The sequence below is a fragment of the Mesoplodon bidens genome (assembly GCF_964165515.1).
Source record: "Mesoplodon bidens genome assembly, chromosome: 14".
Classification (NCBI taxonomy): domain Eukaryota; kingdom Metazoa; phylum Chordata; class Mammalia; order Artiodactyla; family Ziphiidae; genus Mesoplodon; species Mesoplodon bidens.
The window spans coordinates 67,715,371-67,733,978 of NC_138170.1; the positions used below are offsets into that span (position 1 = coordinate 67,715,371).

At 49.1% G+C, this 18,608-nt stretch overlaps 3 protein-coding genes across 12 annotated transcripts in view; 1 reads left to right on the forward strand and 2 right to left on the reverse strand.

Moving 5' to 3' along the window:
- The window catches only part of IFT172 (intraflagellar transport 172), a 42,420-nt gene extending 40,462 nt beyond the window's left edge, over positions 1–1,958 (forward strand). For both annotated transcript variants that reach the window (XM_081254260.1, XM_081254261.1), the window contains 6 exons: positions 276–371; positions 591–650; positions 736–834; positions 1,148–1,301; positions 1,507–1,598; positions 1,809–1,958. In XM_081254260.1, coding sequence (XP_081110386.1) covers positions 276–371; positions 591–650; positions 736–834; positions 1,148–1,301; positions 1,507–1,598; positions 1,809–1,898 — 591 coding nt within the window. In that variant the 3' untranslated portion in view covers positions 1,899–1,958. The remainder of the gene's footprint in view (positions 1–275; positions 372–590; positions 651–735; positions 835–1,147; positions 1,302–1,506; positions 1,599–1,808) is intronic.
- A 64-nt stretch (positions 1,959–2,022) lies between these two features.
- On the reverse strand, positions 2,023–3,762 carry KRTCAP3 (keratinocyte associated protein 3). 8 transcript variants are annotated; one of them, XM_081254269.1, is made up of 6 exons: positions 3,565–3,762; positions 3,225–3,409; positions 3,085–3,144; positions 2,712–2,918; positions 2,454–2,588; positions 2,023–2,352 (listed from the first exon to the last, which is right to left on the reverse strand). In XM_081254269.1, exons 1-6 carry the CDS (start codon positions 3,593–3,595, stop codon positions 2,245–2,247), a joined length of 726 nt encoding a protein of 241 aa, XP_081110395.1. In that variant the 5' UTR covers positions 3,596–3,762; the 3' UTR covers positions 2,023–2,244. The 8 variants fall into 8 exon arrangements, 7 of the variants coding, with proteins under 7 accessions (XP_081110395.1, XP_081110392.1, XP_081110393.1 ...); XM_081254266.1 differs by having other exon boundaries at positions 2,023–2,116; positions 2,239–2,352; positions 3,225–3,762; XM_081254267.1 differs by having other exon boundaries at positions 2,023–2,119; positions 2,239–2,352; positions 3,225–3,762.
- Positions 3,763–3,787: 25 nt separating this feature from the next.
- Positions 3,788–14,937, reverse strand: NRBP1 (nuclear receptor binding protein 1). 2 transcript variants are annotated; one of them, XM_081254262.1, is made up of 18 exons: positions 14,836–14,937; positions 11,881–12,110; positions 11,575–11,697; positions 11,285–11,386; positions 10,808–10,897; positions 10,614–10,654; positions 10,150–10,244; positions 8,563–8,646; positions 8,319–8,377; positions 8,061–8,159; positions 5,918–6,050; positions 5,587–5,692; positions 5,389–5,439; positions 5,154–5,289; positions 4,896–4,949; positions 4,745–4,808; positions 4,427–4,482; positions 3,788–4,340 (listed from the first exon to the last, which is right to left on the reverse strand). In XM_081254262.1, the coding sequence occupies exons 2-18, from the start codon at positions 12,088–12,090 to the stop codon at positions 4,236–4,238; spliced, it is 1,608 nt and encodes a 535-aa protein (XP_081110388.1). In that variant the 5' UTR covers positions 12,091–12,110; positions 14,836–14,937; the 3' UTR covers positions 3,788–4,235. The 2 variants fall into 2 exon arrangements, with proteins under 2 accessions (XP_081110388.1, XP_081110389.1); XM_081254263.1 differs by lacking the exon at positions 14,836–14,937 and having other exon boundaries at positions 11,881–12,115.
- Between the last annotated feature and the right edge of the window lie 3,671 nt (positions 14,938–18,608).

Genomic DNA, 18,608 nt, shown 5'->3' on the forward strand with positions numbered 1-18,608 from the left:
ACATGCCTTTGGCTTATCCATGATAGTATATTGTATATTTATTTCCTGGAGTTGGACAGTAGAATTCTAGAGGTGGGAGGAAATTTAGAAATAACCTAGGTCCAGTTCTCTTGCGCAGATGAAAAAAAAACTAAGACCCAGAACTGCATGACCCAGAGCAATTTAATATTGATTGTTGGTTTGCTGGTTCTATGGCTGCCTTAGTTATAAGATCATTGGTCTGGCAGCTCAGTCACATAGTGCCAGGATCATAGTGCTCTGACTTTAACCCATAGGAAACTGTGGCTGCCAGGCTTTCTGTTTCACTCTTACGTCACACCCAGCTACTACCTGCAGACAAGGCCTTCTATGAAGCAGGCATTGCCGCCAAGGTGAGCAATGGGGCCAAGCAAGGGCGGGGCCCAGGAGAGAAGGAAATCAAAAGTTGGAAAGCAGGAAATCCCCGCTGCTCAGGTAGAGCAGAGCTGAGCGTGGGGCTGACGTTATGGAGATCATTTTCCTGTATCTTCCTGAGTCCTCCCCCCTGCATCCTGGAGAAACACGGCCACGCCCAGCTGCTCACTCCCACTTGTACCTTTTCTCTGGTGCAGGCAGTTGGCTGGGAGAACATGGCCTTCATCTTCCTCAACCGCTTTTTGGATCTGACCGATGTGAGTAGGGCAGTTGTGCCCAGAGGTTGGGAGGTTTTGCCTGTCACAGGCTGTGCCTATCTCATGGCTGCCCACTCTGCCGCAGGCAATCGAAGAAGGGACTCTGGATGCCCTTGACCACTCTGACTTTCAGGATACAGACATTCCCTTTGAGGTGCCACTCCCAGCCAAGCAGCACGTCCCGGTAAGGGCACAGGATTGGAGAACAGGAGGCCTCACGAGTGTGAGCGCACTGGAAAGGCAGGCCACTTTAGGATGGTCCTCCCAACACTTTGTAATGGCATCAGTCAGCAACGTCTCTGGAAGGGCCTCAGCCCTCACTGTTCGTTCAGTGAAAGTAGAAGCAGAGGAAAAAGCTAAGGCTGTGACTGTGACCGCCAATCCCAGGAGGATCGTTTGTGGGTGAAAGGTGGTGCACAGGATGACGGCTCAGCAAACCCTCTACCCACCCCCTTCCACTTGCCCTGCCCTGCGTGAAGCTGCTCTGTCCTTCCCAGGAGGCTCAGAGAGAAGAGGTTCGAGACTGGGTGCTCACAATCTCAATGGACCAGCGGTTGGAGCAGGTTCTACCTCGGGATGAGCGCGGTGCCTACGAGGCTTCCCTGGTGGCGGCCAGCACTGGAGTTCGGGCACTGCCCTGCCTCATTACAGGTACAGAAGCCTACAGCACCCCATGTTCTGTGGTGGGTGGAGAGGAGGGAAAAACAGCAGGATCAAGAAACTGTTTTACTGTGATTCAGGAAAGGATGCAGAGGACAAGAACAGCCTACTTTCTACCCCTAAATTGCTCTTCATTCTTCCCCCTCAACCCATCGCAAACTCCAGTTCATCTTTTTTTCTCCCCCCACCCCTCCAGGATACCCCATTCTGAGGAACAAAATTGAATTTAAGCGGCCAGGGAAGGCAGCTAACAAGGACAACTGGAATAAGTTCCTTATGGCCATCAAGGTTAGAGAGGAAGGCTTGAGAGATGGGGGTAGGGAGAACAGCGCTGAAGAACCCACCAGCGACCGTGCCGGGTAGGGGAGGTGCTGTCAAGAGGGCAGGTGCAGGCCTGAACCCTGCTCCCCACACTGAGATGGAGCAAGTTTTCTTTGTATCAGGAATGTTTTTTCCCAGCGCTGCTGAGTTCCTCTCATGCTCTCTGTTTCCTCACAGACCTCCCACAGCCCTGTGTGCCAAGACGTGCTGAAGTTCATCAGTCAGTGGTGCGGGGGACTGCCCAGCACCAGCTTCTCCTTTCAGTAACTGGCAGAGTTAGTAGGTTCCATCCCTCATTAAAGTCTTGTAAGTAACTGAGACCACTGTATTCTTTGATCGAGTTCACCCCCAACACTAGCCCAGCGCCCCTTTCCCCCAAAAGGAATCATAATGAAGTAGAAGTTCTTTTATTACAACTGTTATTATATAAACATATCCTAGGGGTCAGTGGAAGATCCTCGTGGACTGAGCCTCCGGATCAGCACCTGCTTGATAGAAGGAAGAGCCTGAGTCAGAGGGCAAGCAGCATAGCAAAGGACCCAACCCAGTTCTAAGAGTGGTCCCTGCCACCACCCTTTCCCAGGCCACAATCCTCCTGGCCCATTACCTGTCCCTAAACCCAACTTTTCTGTGATATCTGGATCTCTCGAGTTTGATCCAGTAGCTGCTCGTTTTCCTGCCTCCTACGTTTAGGAGGTTCAAGCTCTGTCAGTTCCTCCAGCTACAGAAGAGGGTGGGGTTAGTACTCCGGCCCTGTATATAATTCAGCATCTTTTCAACGCATTCTGTGTTGAATGAACCCTTCCTGTGCATCTGCCTTACCTGCTCCTGTAGCCCTTCCTTCCTACAGGGCCCAACCCCACGTAGGGTGAGCGCAGCCACACAGCAGTAACCAGATAGAGCAGCCTCAGCTGCAGACATGAGCAAAGAAGGGATCCAGAGAGCCAAGGCTGTCTCCTAAAAGGTGAGGGAAGGGCGGGAGGCTAGAGGAAGCGGGGCAGGAGCGGCAAGTAGGGGCGATTACAGGGCAGGGCCAAGGCTCCGTGGACCGCAAAAAGGCTGGGAAGAGAAAGGACTCACATAGATTCTTGTGGGGTCAAAGGGGCAGTCAGTGTGTCCAGGCCCCTGGTCCAGTGGTAACAAAGGATCCAGCAGTCCTGGGTGGCAGTCAGCAATAAGACGGCGGCCGCCGTTGGCCACAGTTAATGACACAGCAAGGAGGAGGCCCAGGGAGCAGGCAGCAGACAAGAGAAGGTTCACCAGGGCTAGTGCCAGCAGGGCCCAGTGCTGGCAGGGGCAGAGGTCAGGGTGAGCAGCCTGGGGGTGGCTGCCTCTCCCACTGACACCTCGGTTACTCCATCTGGGGCTCCTCCTCCCACCAGAGATGAAGCTGAGTCAGCCCCCATTTCCCTGACTCCGGGCCTCCTCATTAAAGCTCCAGAAATCCCCTCACCAGTCGTGGGCGAAGAAGGTTCCTGGATGTCAAAAGGGCCAGAAGTCCCACGGAAACGCTCTGGAAGAAACAAAACCTGAGGCCCGCGCCGCTCTCCAGCGCCAACCGCCCGCCCCACGGCTCGGCCCCGCTCCGCTCACCAGCAGCCCGGAGCCCACGGAGATGACATTGGCGGTGGTGTACTCCGAGGTGACGGCGCCGCGGGGGTTGGCCACGTGCCGTAGGACGGTGCCGTGCAGCACGGCCCCCAGCAGCAGGTTCACGTGGCCCACCAGGATCAGCGCCAGGCCCACGCGCATGAGCCGCCGGGGCCCCCTGGCCGCGTCTGCAAAGCACGGGGGGAGGGGCAGGCCTGAGCGGGAGAGCAGACGGCCGAGGCGGCGGAGGCCCCTCGCTGCCGCCCGCAGTCGGCCACGGGGCATAGGGCGGGTCCGGGGTGGGCGCTCAGGGGAGAAGGCGACCGGAAGGGCCAGAAATTACCGAAAACGCAGAGGCGGCAGCGGCACTTCATCGGTCCCTCAGCGCTGGCCGTGGGGCAGCTCTACCTGCCCTGGCCCCGCCCTCGCTCCCCGGCCAGTTCCGCTCTCCCTGAGCACCTGCAGCCCAACCTCCGCGCCCCCTGGCGGGAGAGGCAGGCGCGCGCGCCCCCCCCCCCCCACACACACAGACACCCACCCACACCCACACACCCACACGACGCGCGTAGCAAAAAGTAGACTTTTATTACAGCAGCAACTGAGGCGAATCGAATGGCCCCCCGGGGCCACCCCTGCAGCACCACCCTTCTCTCCCGCCCCGTCCGCCCCAGCGGGATTGTAGAATTCAGCTCCCAGCGCCCGTGGGCTTCCTTTCCACACAGGCTGGGCGGGAGCCAGCAGATCAGCTACTAGCCTCCGACTAGTAGAAGGCGGCTGCTGAGAAGGCCCAGGCCCACGTCTGTGCAAAACAAGTAAACAAAGTGCAGAGGGATGGAAGAGAAGGGGAGGGGTGGGTAGGGTGATGCTCAGAACCAGGGAGCCCCAAAGCCCTCCTGAATAATAAAGGAGAGAGGGGCTTCACAGGGTAATACTGTCTGGGGGGAAGGGGCAGGAAGGCTGTAGCACATGTCGTGACAGCCACAGCTCAGATTAGGGGCTGGGCCCGAGTGAGCTCTAAGAGGAGACGGTGACAGCGGCTGAGTTCAGGGTGCTGTTCCTGGCAAAATTGAACTTGCTCAGGGTCTCCTCCAGCAGAGAAGTCAGTCGGCTCTGGTCCGCCTAAAGGGGAGGAGCTCAGTGAGACCGGGCAGAGGAGAGAAGGGGCAGCCGGGGCGGCGGGGGCGGCTGGAGGCCAGAAACCTCACCTCGCTAATGAAGCCCAGCTGCACCAGCTCGGCCGCCAACTCGGGGATGTTCTCATCTGACAGAGAAACGGGAGAGGGTGAGTACAGTGCAGCAGTGAGGGGCACAGAGCCCTTGGAAGAGCCCCAGTCAGGTGACCCTGGCTGGGAAAGAATGACACAAGCAAAGCTGTCAGATCCACCCTCCAACGTTAGGGGCAACGGTATTCATTCTATGGGAGTCAATGTGTTACTGCCCTGTCGCCTTCCCCACCCCGGAGTATGTCCCTCACAGACAAGGCTCATAGACTCTCCATCCTCTGAGGGAAAGGAAAGACTCACTTGGCATCAGGTCACAGCTCAGGTGCCGGTTCAGTTTGTCCTCCAGCTTCAGCAGAAGCGTCAGCTGGAGAGTAGGACAGTCAGAAAATGAGGCTCCCCTTCCCCACCCTCTGGCCACCCAGCCCCTTGCAGCCCCGGCCCTGAGCCTTACATGGTGTTTGACGCCCTCCTCCACCGACTCGATGTTGCACTGCATCAGCACCACCTAGGGAGAGGGGACAGAGAGGGTCACTAGAGTAGGGACCAGTGAGCAAAAAACCCACAAGAGCTGGAAGCCTTTCCAGCCCACGGGACACGAACGCCAGGGAGCAGAAACACATTCTTCTCCCTAAAGGGCAAAGCCTTATCTGAGATGTCCTCTCTCCCTTCCACCACGACCACAGAGACAGCCACACCCACACAGCCCCACCTTGCGGGTCTCCACCTCAGCCGGTTCAGGTGTTGGAGTCTTGACAGACGGCGGCACCACAGGTGATGTCACCTCCTCCTGCTGTGGCTGCTGGGGCCGAGGCAGCCCAAAGGCCGTCAGGGGGTAGATCCCGTTCCTAAGTGGAGATCAGACAGGTCGGATGGGCTCCGTGGATGCCTTAGGACACCCACCCCTGCCTCCTCAAGGAAGCTTTTTTTTCTCATTCTCCTCTCACCTGACATCTTCAAGGAATTTATCCAGTTCCAGAGCTGGTGACTGAGAGTACCTGGAGAAGAAAAGAGAAGGAAGATGGAAGGAAGGGAACGAGCAAAACAGCCGATTCGACCACTCCCAGAGAATGGACAGTTGACAGAAACCTCAGGGTGGGAGTGACCAATCTGTCCCTTTCAGAACCTCTCAGTTAGTTACTCACAGCGTCTGAACTGGTTCTCTTCCTGGTCCTGCAGGGATTTCAGCCAGTACAGCACTGGTATCCATGTTTTTGGTGATCTCCTCCAGAGCATTCTCTGGGATCATGTCTGGAGGGCATGATGGAATGGGAAGTTATGGAAGGATAGTTCAGATTAATATCACAGAAGGCACAAGGGGTCCTGGGGGAGGGTGGGGGAGGAACGGAAAGAATCCCTTTGGAAGTAGAAGAGGAAAGGAAACATGCCAGTGAGAGTTGGAAAGGAAACATGCCAGTGAGAGTTACAAGGCTCCAGACTGGAAAAAAAATTCCTAGGAGGGTCAAGAGGACTCACGCTGGTGTCCCACAATGCAGTGGGCAGCAAGGAGTTTGAGCGAGGGCACTTCAAACAGTGCCGGGTGGAACAGAAGTTCTCTGGCTGTTGGTCTGCGAGCGGGTTCAGACTGCAGGCACTTCTGAATGAACTCCTAGAAAAGGGAACAAGGGAGTGGAGCAGGCATCTGGCAAGCACTCCACTGTGTTCGTCTCTCTCTCTCTCTCTCACATTATATCTAGCACAAGGCTGTGTGCATACTAGGTGCTCAGCACTGGCTGAGGGAACAAATTGCTAATGTATTTGAAAGGACTTCGAAAACTGTAAGGTATTATATGAAAGGTATCATTCACTGTCTTTCTAGTTTTCATTATTTTTCTGCTTCCCAACCGCAAGCTTTTTTTCTTTACAGTTCAAACTTATGATTTCTTTTTCCTTATTTTCTATCTCTCTGCTTTATTAGCCCACTCACTGCCTACCTTCTCCAACCCTCACCAAATTTACCTCTCTCTTTCCAAACTCACCCACTGTGGTCAATAATAGTTACCATCTTTTTATTTCCCAAGTCTACCACCACAATTTCCTTTGTCCACTACATCATTTATTAAATTCACTGGACTTCCCCATGCTCCCTCTAACCCCACAGGTCCCAAGACAGTTAACCTGCTCTCCTCCTTTCAATCTGGAAGGCCAACAAGGCCATATACCTAATCTCTTACTTGAACAGCCCACCCTGACACTGAACTAGAAACTTATTCCACACTAGCCTCAAGACTTCCCACTAATCTTCCTTCTTTTCTCTCCTCCCCCTTTTTTTGAATTTTATTTATTTTTTTATACAGCAGGTTCTTATTAGTTATCCATTTTATACATGTTATCCTCCTCCCTTTTATAAGCATCTAATGAGTTACAAACTAACCTTGTTTGGACCTTCCTGTCCAGACCCTACTTACTATAGTCTACTTCCTGATTCATAACCCCTATATCCTTTTTATTTATTATTATTATTTTCCATTTTGGTTGTGCTGGGTCTTAGTTGCGGCATGCGAACTCTTAGTTGCGGCATGCATGTGGGATCTAGTTCCCTGACCAGGGATCGAACCCGGGCCCCCTGCATTGGGAGCGCAGAATCTTAACCACTGCGCCACCACGGAAGTACCCCCCATATCCTTTAAATCTTAGCTCATTTATTTCAGGGCACTTTCCCTAACTAAAACTACATAAATATAAAACCCCAAATGACTAATTTGAGTAATTCAACCTGACTGATTTGTTCAAAAATATCAAGATGGTTGGGACTTCCCTGGTGGTCCAGTGGCTAAGGCTCTGCGCTCCCAATGCAGGGAGCCCGGGTTTGATCCCTGGTCAGGGAACTAGAGTCCCAGAGGCCACAACTAAGAGTGTGCGTGCCGCAACTAAAGATCCCGCATGACGCAATGAAGATCCTGCACGCAGCAACGAAGATTCCCATGTGCCAAAACTAAGACCTGGCACAGCCAAATAAATAAATAAATAATAAATAAATAAATAAGTAAATAAAAGGGTGTGTGCCAATGATGGTCATGCCTATATGAAAGAAAAATACATACCAAGATGGTTGTCTGAGAGTGTATACCGATTACCTGAGGTAACCATCAAATTAGTTTGCCTTCACATAGACAAACCTAAGTTAACACACAAACTTTAGTCCCAATATTACCCATCTTAAACCCCTAACCTGTGAGAGAGAGAGAGAGAGAGAGAAATGTGTGTGTGTGTCTGTGTGTGTCTGTGTGTGTGTGTATGTACCAAAAACACCTAGGGAAATGTTCACTACTTTGAGTGCCCTTTCTGCTTTATGTTTTCTTACTCTTAGAAGAGAGCATAGGGCTTCCCTGGTGGCGCAGTGATTGAGAGTCCGCCTGCCGATGCAGGGGACACGGGTTCGTGCCCCGGTCCAGGAAGATCCCACATGCCGCGGAGCAGCTGGGCCCGTAAGCCATGGCCACTGAGCCTGCTCGTCCAGAGCCTGTGCTCCGCAAAGGGAGAGGCCACAACAGTGAGAGGCCCGTGTACCGCAAAAAAAAAAAAAAAAGAAGAGCGCATATTCCCAGTAGGTAAAAGGAAGAAAAATCTGAAGACATTTCAAAGTCTGTTAAGGAGGAGTGATCCTGAAGATTCTTACCCTCTGTAATGGGTCTTCTAGAAGCTGAATGGCACTGCTGATGGCTTCCTGTGGCACATATGAGGACTCTCCATTGCCCTGAATCTCTAGCACTGCCATCTGCAGTGAGGGGTAATAAAAAGGAAAAATAGAGACCTAAGAACCTCAGTGCTCCCACAATCACTCCCTCAAGACCAGTACCTTACTTGTCAACCCTCCATTTCCCTTCTACCTTCTAATTTGACCCCTTTCCACTACCCACCCTTCTGGTCTCCTCACCTCCAGTGCACACATGCCAAAGGAGTAGATGTCTACTGCCGTTGTCACATTAGTGACTTCTAGGGGAAACACAGAAGCTTTGGTGAATCAGAGGACCCGGGCAGGGCATGGCAGAGGTGTCTTAAAACTTTTTGCATGCCAGTAGAGAAGGACGAAAGTTTCAGTTATATTACCTCCGACCCTCAGGTTGTAAAGTGGAAAACCTGGGGTATGGGCACAGGGCAGAGAAACTGGGATGCCTCACCTCCATATTCTGGTGCAAAGAAGTGGAGATTCTTCTGCTCTTCCCGACAAGTCTTCACATGATTGTTGATAGTGTCAGGAGCCACTGGGAGTAGGGGAGATACCCACAATCTGACCACCATCAACAAAGCACAGCTTCACTCCAGAGAGAGCCCCCCAAAAGACAAATTCTCTCCTGAAGTCTTTAACCCTCAACAGGCGCAAACCTATCCCTTTCCCATCATGAACTCCAGACTAAACATGAACACCACCTATCTCCCCTTTCTCAGGTCTACTGCTTCTCATCTAAGGTCCCTAACTCAGTAGCAACAAAGGCTCCGCACTAAACTAACAGGTACACGGGGGCTTTGCGCTGGCAAGGAACAACAGTCTAAGGAAAAACTCACTTGTGACCTGCTTACCTTCCCCAAAGCCCAGGCACACCTAACCCCAGATCACATGAAAACGTTTGGTCTAGTTCTTTCATCCACCCTGCAAACAGTGTAAAAACACAGGCAGTCCTTCCTAATCTGGAACAATTAAGAGACCTCAGAAACTTGGATGAAGATGGATAAGAAGGAGTAACATACAACCAAGTAGACAGCCTCCTTCTTACCCACCTTTACTGACTGAAACTCAAAAACAGCTCAAAACTGAACCAATACCCTTAAATCAGTTTCACTTGTAATCCACAAAAATTTTTAGACCCCTGCCCTACTCTCTTATTCCTCAACATTGCCTGCCACAGAGCTGAACGAGGAACCAGGGCCAGGCCCAGTTTGGACTCACTGGGATCATAAACAATGACTACAAGTCACAGAGAGTCTGGGAGCACAGTATGACTTAGGGAACCAGCCTGATGATGAGGGCGATTAAGAATCCAGGACGTAAGTGGCCAGCCAGGCAGAATCCACAGGAAACAAGCAGGTTATGAAGGCAAGCAGGGGGAGGGCTGGTAGCGCAGAAGCCAAGCAGGCGTAATTAGGCAGGGGAACGGTGTTTGCTCCCATGACTGCATGCACTGGGCAGCCGCAAAGGGGAGCAGAGGAAGCACAAACAGCGCCCCAAGTAGGGCAGAGGGAGCTCTCACCATTAGCAAAAATCCTATGAAAGACTGTTGGGTACAGAGCAGCCCGTAAGCGGGAGGGAGGAAAACAGAGAAAAGTTGTGAGCGATAGAGCAGCCAAGCCCCAGACAAATGGACACACAAACAACACACAGACACGGCACACGGAAATGTTAAACACTGCACACGTATACACAGCAAATGAAAGCACTCACAGCAGGCACAGCCTGGAACCTCCTTTGGTAGGGTCTGGCCCCAGGGACTCAAATCATCCCTTACACCCAACCCTTGCCCTTTCCCAACCTCCTGTCAAGATCTCTCTATGAACCCCCGTTTCCCTCCAAAAAGGTACAAGATTAGACCCTACGCCTTCTCCACTAATTGACTGGCCTCTCTCTATCAATGACCCCTAGTAAGGTCCTTTCTCTTATCACCAGCCCACACCTCAGAACTGTGCTCTGTCTTCCCCCATTCCTTTCATCTTACCCCCATGGTTCCCAAATTCCCGAGGCTCCCCTGCCCAGAACCTCTCCCTCCCCTCACCAGAGCCAATCTTGATGAGTCCGTTGTGCTGGATGAAGATGGTGTCACAGGTCAGGTTCCCATGGATGATGGGGGGGTCACAGGAGTGCAGGTAGCTGTGGGGGCACTGGGCTGTTAGAGGGGCCACTGGGAAATTAGGGCAGGGGGATCCCAAGGGCTGAGAGGAGCAAGGGCCTGGTCTCCTGCTGGTCACCACAAAGATAATACCCACACTCTGAATCTCCATTATGCCTGATGAGTTAAATAGCTGGATAAGCGCTAGGAGAAAGAGGTGGGAGACAGCATCGTGGTCAAGGCATTAGGATGAACCCTTTAAAAGATCGACAGGGGCCTAATCTTGAAGTATCTGACTCAAAGAAAGTGGGGAGAGGCAGAAAAGAACAGCAGAGTAGTGCCCTGAAATCTGTTTGGAGGAACTAAATCAGGAATAAATATGGGAAAGACACTAACCAGATCCTACTCACCTTAGGGCAGAGAGGATTTGTGTGCACCAACGCTTCCAAGCCTGGAACAGAGTTTGATCCAAGGGTCAGCAGTAATCCCCTCCCTTAACCCTCCAACCAGTTCCCTCCATCCCATCCTGATCAGCTTCATAATTAACATAATCTTTTTTAAACCTCCAAACCAGCCTAAAGCTTTTTCTGCTCTCCCTCCATACTTTTTCATTCATAGTCTTGTGGTTCTTTTTGGTCTTCTTCAGAAATTGCTTAAGACTCCCAGATGACATGTACTCTGTGATAAAAATGACCTGGAGAGGCAAAGCACACAAATAAAGCCTTATAGTAGAAATGATCCCTTATCTAGGTAACACATATACAACATATACATAAAATTTGGAAGCCTGGTGTTTTTCTTAATAAAGTATCTCTCTTTTGTTCTTAGCATCACTTCCTTAGATCTAATAGGGCAAATGAAAACTACTGAGCAATATGAGCTACGGGAAGGAAGAAACAAAAATTCACTGATTTCTGTCCCGACTATAACCAGACAAAAGGCACAGGTGGTGGTCATAGCCTTACTCTCATCTCAACAGCAGCTGATTCCAGCTCTGTTTCAAAACTATCTTTTTCTGAATATAGAATGAACAATAAGTGTAGCTAGTCTCTTTGCAGTAAGCTCAGGAAAAAGTTCTTACCCTGGCCTTGTTCTCTTTAATGTCAGCCCAATACTTGTGAAACTTGACAATGTTGAGATGTTCCAACTGAATCAGATTATCAAACACAGCACGGACCTTTTCCTGGAAGCAGGGGAGACGTTGGGATAACAGGCTTCAGAAAGCATTATCATCCTAAAAAGCCATTCCCTATCCCCCCTAGAAATGATCTAACCCCAATGTACTCTTCTCATAGTAGCTTCCCAACCCCAATGCCTCTTTACACCAGCATCCTAACACCCCACAGGCTGCATCCTTTCACCATTACTTACCTCCTGCAGCTTGTAGTTCTTTCGCTCAGAGAACTGTACCTCATTCCACACAACCTCTACACCCTCCTCTGTATCCATGGCCAGGTATGCACTGTCGATACCCGGTACATTCCGCTGATTCACCTGAGAAGAAATCCAAATGAAAGGGAATTAAAGTTACCACACGCGCTCTCGATTGTAATGCTCCGCACGATCACCTTCTCCCAGGCTCTGGCCCGTTAAGAGTTTGGTCGGCCCCGCTGAGACTCTGCCCCTCCACTTTTTACCTCTTAGTCTCACTCTCAAGAGTAACACCTGCTACCTCACCTCTTCTCGCCTCTTCTGCCAGCGCCCACAGGGTGACTCTTCCAAGATCTCAGACTCATCTTCACTTTCTTCTTCTTCCTCTGGGGAAGCTGCTGAGGTCGTGGAGGTCACAGGAGGTGACACTGACGTCAGGCCAGGAGCTGAGGATGAGGATTCTACCTTTGGGTCTGAGCCACTGCTGAGTACTGTCTGGGACTCCCCCTCCGACATGCTGGAACAAACACTCAGGCCTGCATTGGTTGGAGCAAGGGTGATGGGAGAAGGCAGAGAGGGTTAGGATCGATTCTATAAAGATTCCATCCTAATAACCTAGTCTGGGGTTAAAAAGAAAACAAAACATAGACCTCCCTTGTTTCCTTTAAATCCAAAATCAGAATTAGTCCTGTATGAACCCTAAGCATTAACTACCCTCCTCGTCTAGAGAAGGGGAGCTATCTTGGCTGAAGATGACTCACCCAGGTCAGTGAGCAACTGAAGTATATTTTAAGCTTAAAGAATATGCTGCTATGCTTAATTATGTTAATAAACATATTTTATCACTTAAAAAAAAATGACTCACCCAGGAGTGTCAAGCACAAGATTTATGGTAGTACAACCAGTGTTTAAAACAGCAAAACCAGGGGCCTCATTCCTTCTCAGCAAACACTTACCCGATAGCCTTCTCTGTGAATCCTCACCTACCTCTTGCACTGTGCTCAAGAACCAAGGTACATGGGCACTATTCGGAACAGATGGCTCCAGACCCCCAAATGTTCCACTGAACCAGCTCTAGATCTAGAGCTGTAGCACTCTCAACCAATTTATTCAGCTGAAACCCTCAGCTGATTTATTCTACTTGAACTAAACTTGGCATTCACTGTCCATCTCTCCTATGCACAGAATAAGCCTGCCAGTCCATGATGAGGCTACCCTTGGGCCAGGTGACTGGCAGTGACTTGTGACTTCATCCCTGATGACCTCACCTTCCCTGTGATGTGAGTGTGGCAAATGGGTGGGTATTGGTAGCAACACTTTTTTTTTTCACTCATTCAACAAATGTTTATTAAGCACTTACTGCGGGCCAAGCACTGAGCTAGGTACTTGAGATACAATAGTGAACAAAATAAATAAGATGCCCCCACTCATAAAGTCGCAAATTTAAGGCAGAGCTAAGACTTTAAGCTTCCGGTTTTCATTTCATTCACATGGCTCAAAGCCTCCATCCTCTGACATAGGTATTCCTTTCAAGTACAAATAACTCAAGACACAGCCATTATAGGAAAAAGCACTATATAGTATAACATTTTATACTTACTAGTGTATAGTATTATACATTGACATGGCTACCTAAAGAAAAAGAATCCTCAAAAGCTAAATGTCACTAACTTCAGAATCACAGGACAATCCCTGAATGTTATCCCATATCTCTAAGAACGAAGGCCGTGAAGGAGTTGGAACCTGATGTGTGCTGGGCTCAAGGGAGTGCTCGCCAGGATGAAAGTGATATCCCGTAAAGTACATTTGCTCCTGTAAGTCAGTTCAAAATACAGACGCTTCTGATCAACACCGACCTTCTGAAAAGCCCTCATTTCTTTTTAGAACTCTCAGATGCCCCCTTCTGCCCGTCTCTGCCCCCAACCTACACTGTGTTTAACCCAAGCCAGGAGATTTTATTAGATGACATTCCAGTAAATATCAGAGGGCAAACAAAGCACTACAGAGAAAATCTGGCAAGATGTTATTTCGCCTATGTTTTTTTCTCGGTCCTTGCCTAGCACAGATTTCAATCAACCAGTCTTAGTAATCTACCTGAAAAGTAGCTTTAAAAAAATGGTAAGAAAGTTCATATGGGTTACTTTATTTATAGAATGCATCCTTAATCTGAACAGCTAAGTAATGTTTCCAGCTACATTATAAGAAATACCAATGGAATTCTAATACAGGAAGCCTGTAGCCAATGGGCTCTAAAGAAATTTCTGGACCCAGGGCACAATTAATCCACAGCAGGGCACCGCAAGAGATGCCAAACCTTTACCAGTCATAGGTGCTCTTCGAATGTGCTTGTCTTCTCCCTCCCCAATCTCTCCCCCTTGGGCAAAATGAAGGCAATGCCCAAGATCCCCCAGCACTCCCCCTGCTGATGGCAACACTGGAGTTTTTGTCTCAGGGTCGGTCGTTCAGAGGTTTAAATGAGATCACATATGGAAAAGGCCATTGACGCCCCTCAAGGGAATCTCCTCGCCACCCCGAGATGCCTAGTGTTCACTTCCGTGCAGTGTAGATAAATCGTTGCAAAGTTTTTTCCTGCAAAGTTTTTCATTTTTTGGGCTGCAGCTTCTCAGCATTTCAACTCCTCAGCAACAGCTCACAGGCCTCTCGCCCGCCCTCACCCTCAGCGGACCAAAGAAGGCCTGAGACCTGCAGAACAAGCAAGCTCGGGGAGGAATTTCACACTCCAACAGGTCGCCTAGCTCGCTGTCGGCGAGAGACCGTCGGGCCCCGGGGCCGGCCCTGCAGCGAGCCGCAGCCACCTCACCAAAGGCCAGCCCCGCGGCGCAGTCAGGGGCGCAGGCCACGCCCCCGCGCAGTCGGCGCGCCGACCCCGCGAGCAGGCGCGGCCCCGACGCTGCGTTTCCGCAGGCCGCCGGGCCCGCGACCGCCGCCCCCGCCCCCGCCCCCGCCGCCGGCCCCGCCTCTCGTCAGCCCGAGTTCGACACGAACGCCGGGGCCTGGCGCCCCGCGCCCGCAGAATTCAGGGCGCTGCCGCCGCCGCTCGGGAACGGTCGGGGAGGGCCGAGCAGGGACTGTGGGGCCGAGGTGTACTCTCGGCTCCGGCGGGCCGGGCCTTGGCTGCCGAGTGAGCAGGGCCGCCTCCAGACACCCGCCTGCCGGGGTCCCACCGTCCTGGCCGCGGAGGCCGATCCTCTCGTCCTTTAGCCGAAACCTTCCCTCCTTCTCAGTCCCCTCGGCGCTCACCTCCCGACTCCGCTCCCCGCAGCCTGCGCTTCAGCTCCAGCTCGGGTTCCGGGGCCCCGGCTCAGAAAGACTCGCTCACAGCTGCGCTCCGCGGCGCAACCGAACTGCGGGCCCCGCCTTCGCGGCGTCCGGACCAACAGATGGGCGGTGCCGCAGTGCCGTTGGGTTTCCATTGGACAGGGCGGCCAGGGTGGGCGGTGCCCCGGGCAGACGGTCGCTCGCAGGGGTAGTCTTCACCCCGGTTTCCTCCCCTAGAGCCTGTCCGGCTGAGACCTCTTGGAGCGTTCGGTGCTTTCGGTCTCAATTGGGGCCTGTCTCTCTGTCCACCCCTCTGTCCGGTCCTGGTGCCCCCGATGATTCTGCTGGGCGAAGGGAAGGCCTTCCCCCTCTTCTTGAAGGCGCCATGACAGTTCTAGTCCGACTCAAAGACAAAAGGAGCGAAAGACGTAGCCTCAATCTGAGAGGAGCGGCCACCCACTTTCAGTATTTGGGGGTGAGACTGCGCAGAACACCAATTCTTCAGAAAACTTAAAAAAAATTACTGGACACGTTAACACTGAAAATGAATAGTTAACGCTTCGTAATTGGATAGTTCTGATGTTAGCCAAAACTTTGCAAGAGGTTTTCACAGATATCTTTTGATCCTCGTAAGAAATTGAAAATTTCATTCAGTAATAGTTGCCAAATGGAAAAATACTGAATCAGAGGCATTAAGCTATTCACCGAAAGTTGGTAAGAACTATATCTAGAATCCGAAACAGTTAAGATTTATCAAAGAAGACTTCCCTGAAAAGATGTTTGGAAAGAATTTAGGTTGACTGCGAGGAGGTGAAAAGAAAAAATGATAGATTGTGGGTGAGCCCATTGATCTTCGAAAACCAAACCCGGAGCCCAAAAGAAGTTAACTCTGCTCCTAGACACGCATTGTGGAGGGAGAAGGATGAATCAATCATCAGTCCTTGGAAATGTCATAATCACCAAATCTCACTGTCCTTAAAGGGAATCTCTAATCCTATTTAACTGATAGAAGGCTATCTGGCAAAAGTTCCCTCATTTTCCACCTCTTCACCTTAAAATTTTTTAAATCAAACTTTTATCGTTCCTTGATTCTTTCACCTTTGAAAGAGAGGGCTCAAACACTCTTTTAGAAATCTGGACCTTGTTTTGGATATTTTTAAAAGGCATTTGCCCACCAAATTTAGCATATAATTTCAGGGAGTTGAGGTTAAGAATCTTTGTTCTAATCTCAAGGAAAGGATGCTCCTCCTCCTGTCCAGATTAATCTCTTCACCAGGTAGGTAGACTCCAAAGCAACTGAACACCTGGCGCATGGTAAACATTCATTAAGTATCCGTTGATACTATTATTACAGTTTCCCATTCTCTTCTGTCTGGTTCTTAGTATTATCAACCTTTACCTTTCAACTAGCTCCTTTCAAATCTGCACAGAGGACCGACCCATTGGCATCTTCAAGTTCTCGTTTTGTTTTTAACCTTTCATTCATGTTTTTTTTTGGGGGGGGGTTTGGTTGGTTGGGGGTTTTTTGTATGTTTTTTTGGCTGCACCGCTTACCCCCCCCACCCCACCCGCCTTTCCCCCCTCCCTGGAAGCATGGAGTCTTAACCACGGGATCTCCAGGGAAGTCCCTTTTCATTCATGTTGAAAATGCTCAAGGGGGCTTCCCTGGCAGTCTAGTGGTTAAGTCTGCCCTTCCAATGCAGGGGGCGTGTATTCGAATCCTGGTGCGGGAAATAAGATCCCACATGCTGCAGCGGTGCAGCCAAAAACTAAAAAAATAAAATGCTCAAACACTGCCTACATTTTTACCACATCATTTTTTTTCTGCTTTAAGAATCATGCTTATTGTAACAAATCAAACTATTTCAAAAATAACATAGTATAATGTAACTTTATATAGTAGCTTGTATGTGCTATATTCCACATAATTCCAATTATGTCATAACTGCCTTATGACATTAATTCATTTAATCCTCACAACTATTCTACGAATATTGTGAATTAACAATTGCTATAGAAAGTGAAAATCTCTTACCTTAATTCACCAGAATAATTAAGACTTTGATATATATTTCTCCATATTTATTTTCTCTATGTATATATTAATATATGTGTATATAATTTAAAATAAAGGCAAGCGTATACCACATAATCTTTTTCAATTTACTCTTTTCACTTTTTTCCACAGCAGCACATACAGCACTATAATTTTTTAACTACTGTAGAGTATTCCATTATCCAAATGTGCCAATGTTTAATAACTCCAGGGAACTTTGAGGTTATTTCCAACATTATTTATTATAGATAAAGCTGTAGTGAACATTCTGCTACATACACCTTTGCCTACTTGTGAAAATGATTTTACTCATTCTTAAAAGTGGAATTGCTAAGTCAAAGACTAAGGACATTTTGAGTAGATATTGCCAAGTTTCTCTTCAAAAAGATATCAAATAACCATACCACCATGAGTATGTTAGGGTTCCTGCTTCCCAACATCCTTACCAACATTGCGTATTACCAATCTTTTCACCTTTGGTGATATATTAAGGAAAAAAAAAAGATATCCTACTGTTTTAATTTACATATATTTAATTAGTAGGGAAGTTAAACATCCTTTTTTTATTTTATTTTTTTATTTTTTTGAGTTTCCATCTTTTTTTAATAAAGCAAATGATATGATAACTTCATTGTGAGCCAATATGTAGAGTCCAAGTTATTCAAACCCAAGGATTTTTTTTTCAGTTTAGATCTCATTATATATGTTGGAGATATTAGCTATTAGACTTTATGGTATTTCAGGTTCCTGGTTAACTTTCTTTTTTTTTTTTTTTAATTAGTTTCTGCTTTATAACAAAGTGAATCAGTCATACATATACATCTGTTCCCACATCCCTTCCCTCATGCATCTCCCTCCCTCCCACCCTCCCCATCCCACCCCTCCAGGCGGTCACAAAGCACCGAGCTGATCTCCCTGTGCTCTGCGGCTGCTTCCCACTATCTATCTACCTTACGTTTGGTAGTGTATATATGTCCATGCCTCTCTTTCGCTTTGTCACAGCTTACCCTTCCCCCTCCCCATATCCTCAAGTCCATTCTCAAGTAGGTCTGTGTCTTTATTCCCGTTTTACCCCTAGGTTCTTCATGACATTTTTTTTTTTAATTCCGTATATATGTGTTAGCATACGGTATTTGTCTTTCTCTTTCTGACTTACTTCACTCTGTATGACAGACTCTAGGTCTATCCACCTCATTACAAATAGCTCAGTTTCGTTTCTTTTTATGGCTGAGTAATATTCCATTGTATATATGTGCCACATCTTCTTTATCCATTCATCCGATGATGGACACTTAGGTTGTTTCCAGCTCCGGGCTATTGTGAATAGAGCTGCAATGAACATTTTGGTACATGTCTCTTTTTGAATTATGGTTTTCTCAGGGTATATGCCTAGTAGTGGGATTGCTGGGTCATATGGTAGTTCTATTTGTAGTTTTTTAAGGAACCTCCATACTGTTAAACATCCTTTTTTTAAAAGACTTTTTTAGAACAGTTTTACACTTACAACAAAACTGAGAGGAAAGTACAGAGATTTCCCACATACCCCTGCCCCCACATTTGCACAGCCTCCCCCATTACCAAATCACCAGAATGGTATAGGTTTTACTAGGGATGAACTTACATTGACCCATCATAATCACACAAGTCCATAGTTTACCTTAAGGTTCTTTGTGTTCTACATTCTATGGGTTTAGACAAA

Coding starts and splice junctions, on each gene's coding strand:
- NRBP1 (XM_081254262.1), bottom strand. CDS start 12,090: ATGTCGGAGGGGGAGTCCCAGACAGTACTCAGCAGTGGCTCAGACCCA. Junction 10,245..10,613: donor CAAATCCTCTCTGCCCTAAG/GTGAGTAGGATC, acceptor GTGCCCCCACAG/CTACCTGCACTCCTGTGACC. Junction 4,341..4,426: donor AGCTGGGCTTCATTAGCGAG/GTGAGGTTTCTG, acceptor CCTCCCCTTTAG/GCGGACCAGAGCCGACTGAC.
- KRTCAP3 (XM_081254264.1), bottom strand. CDS start 3,506: ATGCCCCGTGGCCGACTGCGGGCGGCAGCGAGGGGCCTCCGCCGCCTC. Junction 3,145..3,224: donor CCGTGGGCTCCGGGCTGCTG/GTGAGCGGAGCG, acceptor TGTTTCTTCCAG/AGCGTTTCCGTGGGACTTCT. Junction 2,919..3,084: donor ACCTTCTTCGCCCACGACTG/GTGAGGGGATTT, acceptor TGCCCCTGCCAG/CACTGGGCCCTGCTGGCACT.